A 3833-nucleotide genomic window follows, 5' to 3' on the forward strand; every position below is an offset into this window, starting at 1 on the left:
ACACCGAACATGAATGCAACATTTTGAGTCCATGGTACTGCTGGTGGCCCAAAATAATCTGTCTTTCTGAAATCAATACATTCTTTTTACAGAAACAACCCCCCCTTCATTGTAAAACATTGAGAAAGGCAGCACTGGAGTGTTTCCTCCATTTCTTACCAGGCATAGTGACCATAGGTGTGCCGGCCCAGAGGACATCCATGCCGGTGGTGTGCCCATTACAAAGAGGGGTGTCCAAACACACATCTGCCAGCTGTCCTCTCCTTACATGTTCCTCTTTAGGAGCAACTGGGGAGAAGATAATCCTGGACTGAGGCAGCCCCATATTCAGGGCGTATTGTTGTATGTTTGGCTCACCTACTGCAGGAAACCGCAAAAGCCACAAGACACTGTTTGGAACATGCTTCAGAATCTGAGGAAGGGAGAATGTTTAGAGAACACCGTTATTGTGATTTATGAAAGCCAAGCACAACTGTAGTTATGGCAGTAACACCTTTCTAGTTCTTTGTGGTCACAAACTGTTGGAGCAAAGCCCTGGAAAAGAACCCAGCAGAAGACCCAACAATAGTCTATCGTATTATATGGGACTGTCATCTACACAGAAATAAACACCGTAGCACAGGACATATGTGGAAATATCTCCAACAGACCATAAAAACCATGACCAATTTAAAAAGGACAACAACCACATCTGCAGTTGTATTGAGATTGCATAACTTCAATGTAAAAAACCCAGCATCATTTTAACTACTTACTGATGTGCAGTGTCCCCGCTGTGATGACATATTGCCAAAGCAAAGAGGACCTTACCTTAGCTACGAAGTCTAAACCTACACACCCAGGTAGGGACATATTTTATCAGTGCTGACTTCCAGAGATCCCATTAGTGGGAGCAGCCTTCCCTTAAGAAGCTGCCGTGTTCGGATTTGCTGAGCCCCTTTATAACAAATGAGCAGTAAAACATCAAGTTGCTTAAAAGTTGGATAGTCCCACCTGGGGTATGCAAGAACAAATTCTATACAAGTCTATGAAGTTGGTTGGGTGGGTGTTCTTGTCAACTTACATTGACCCACACCTGCAGTATGGAAGGGTCGATCTTGTACAGCTGGTTAAAGTTGCAGTACACCACAGCATCCTCAGGTAATCCATACTGTGACCGTGTGGTGACAATTATTGTGCGAGGGACCTCTTCACCTGTCGCTGCCTTATTATTAATCTGAAACATATTTTGTTAGAAACATTTGGTGACACCGTAAACAAAAAAGCAAAACTAAGAAAACGCTTCAGAAGCCACTACGCAAGCCGTTCGACACATACCTGTGTTGTTGCCAGACCATTGCTGATATTAAATCCATTTATTGTTATCTGGATCTGCCCCCTATTGATCATTTCAATGACAGCTTCAGCGATGCTATTAATGGGAATGACTGGCATACTGAGAGTGGAGTTGCAGTCTGAAGGGTCTCCATTCTCTGGACCTTTCATCTGAAGGGAAGGGAAAGGCATTATTCTGGTGAAATTATGGCCAAATTAGGTGGTGTGTTTAGAGCTCAGTCTATGAATGTTCCATCTACCCAAGTCATTGTTCAGGTTAGAGGAGGACTTATCTTATGCCAGACCTGAACGTCCAGTATTCACACACCGTTCTCTCTAACAAAAAATAAAAAAAAAAAAAAAAAAAANNGAAATTATGGCCAAATTAGGTGGTGTGTTTAGAGCTCAGTCTATGAATGTTCCATCTACCCAAGTCATTGTTCAGGTTAGAGGAGGACTTATCTTTGGTAAAACATTGTCTATGTTTACTAATCAACTGAATGCTACAAAAAAAAAAAAAAAAAAAAAAATAAAAAAAATTAAAAAAAAAATTTATAAGGTTTAATAAGGCTATGGGTTGCAAAGAGTCAGAAAAGTATGGGAAACCTGGCCTGCATGCAATCCCCAAGCACCGGAATTGTACAGACCAGGTTTATAGGACTGCACAGGCTAGACATGTACTAAATTCCTCCAATTCTTTTGTGTCTTCCCCTGTATAACAGCATCACATGTAATGACACACCGTCATAGCCAAGGACCTTTCTTTAGCACCAGCTACCAAAGCCAACCCACCCTACATACCAAGGCAGGGACCTATTTATATCAATGCAGACTTAGATTGTACCTGCTGGCTTCCAGAGATCTTATTAGTGGGAGGAGTCTTAACCTTAAGAAGCTGCTGTGTTTGGATTTGCTGAGCACCCTCAACACATGAGCAGTTAGTGAAAAGTACCTTTGCTGCCATTGCTTACCTTGACTATTTTGACATCTGGCAGAGTCTCCAGGAAAGCTTTCAAATCGATTCCATTGAGGACAATTCTGTTGTCATATATATGACCATTGGACTTGAAATCTATGACTGCTTTTTTCTGAGAATGAGAATAATTTTGATCACAAGTTAGATTGTGTATTTGTCTGCTGTCTACATCACTGACTGGACTGAGCACTGGAGTTCTAAACCATTATACACGATAAATGCTATAACACCCCCCACTCCCCCATACACAGATCCAACACAGGCCCAGACAAAACCACCAAACCCCCCCCCCACTCTCCACATATAGATCTAGAAGAGGATCGGGCACAGAGCCCTATATAATCTCCTCCCATACACCTACATGCCCCATACAGAGATCTAACAAAGGGCAGTACACACTAAGCTCCTTTATTCTTACCTTCAGATGGGGAAACATGTTGGCATGGTCTCCAATGAAGAAAGTGTTGGGCATATATGCCATTTTCTCAGAGTATTGTTCTGCCACTTCAGCTGGAGATGTCTCCTTGTCAGTTACGATATAATCCATGAACGGAGCTCCACTTGTTCCCGGATAACCTAACCACATGGCCTAAAAGAAAGAGTGTCACCACATGCCAATCCCTTTTGGCTCCCCACCTAAAATACAAATGTGGCCTCCTTATAACCTGATCCTAGAAAATTACCATGTGACCACAGGAATTAATGGGTATCCATGTGTGGCACGAAAGAGATTTGCTAAAATCCACACAATCTAAAAAACTAAATCGTCACCCTCTGAGTTATAGAATAAGTTGGATCAGATTTGATTAATGTATACCAGTGCCATCATCAGTCCACTGTGCTTTACCTGAATGGGGGCGGCTCTGAGAGCAAACAGTTCATTTCGGGCTCCTTTTGTGTAGCCATTCATATTAATTAGAATGTGAACTCCATCCTGATGAATGCGATCAGCTGCCTTCCCATTACATGGAATCTAGTAGGAAACCCCCCCCCGCAAAAGAAAACAAAAAGACATAATGAAGATAAACGAGTATGAGCTGCATTAGAAATTAAAATACAGGAAAAATGGAGCTTAATTCAATAAGCTTTAACATCCATACATTTAGTGCTGAAAACCACACACAGTGTTCTCCCCAGAAATTTTTTTCAGCCGGGTGGTAGGAAGCTATAGCCGGGTGGTAAAAAAAAGGGGGTGTGGCAAAACACGGCAAATTTAGTGCACCCAGTTGTTTATGCCATGGGTAGCCAGTAACCTCTTATTGTTTCAGTGTTCTACCGTCTCCCAATTATTTGTTACAACTTTGTAATGCCTGCCCTGTTAGTATATCCAATTTTTCTATTCTATGTATTTTGCCACAAATGTCCTATGCCCTGTATTGTGACCCAACTTCCTAGTGTTCTAAGTTTTAAAAGTGTAATCCTTTGTAGTAGTGTAATAGTATAATGAATGTGGTGTAACAAGTTAGGCTTAGCTCATATTAGCAGCAAAAAACATTTACCCCTTCTGAGTGACTTCTGGCAACTGCTAGGCACCTAGGATTGG

The 3833-nt window shown here is 41.8% G+C and overlaps 1 protein-coding gene across 1 annotated transcript in view; it reads right to left on the reverse strand.

The window, feature by feature from the left end:
* Positions 1-3833, reverse strand: part of LOC140342896 (UDP-N-acetylglucosamine--peptide N-acetylglucosaminyltransferase 110 kDa subunit-like) — a 52028-nt gene that overhangs the window by 9673 nt on the left and 38522 nt on the right. The window contains exons 15-20 of the mRNA XM_072429266.1: positions 3138-3263; positions 2709-2879; positions 2286-2402; positions 1318-1485; positions 1064-1216; positions 119-412 (exon numbers count right to left, since the gene is read on the reverse strand). Coding sequence (XP_072285367.1) covers positions 119-412; positions 1064-1216; positions 1318-1485; positions 2286-2402; positions 2709-2879; positions 3138-3263 — 1029 coding nt within the window. The remainder of the gene's footprint in view (positions 1-118; positions 413-1063; positions 1217-1317; positions 1486-2285; positions 2403-2708; positions 2880-3137; positions 3264-3833) is intronic.

Source organism: Pyxicephalus adspersus, chromosome W, assembly GCF_032062135.1.
Source record: "Pyxicephalus adspersus chromosome W, UCB_Pads_2.0, whole genome shotgun sequence".
Classification (NCBI taxonomy): domain Eukaryota; kingdom Metazoa; phylum Chordata; class Amphibia; order Anura; family Pyxicephalidae; genus Pyxicephalus; species Pyxicephalus adspersus.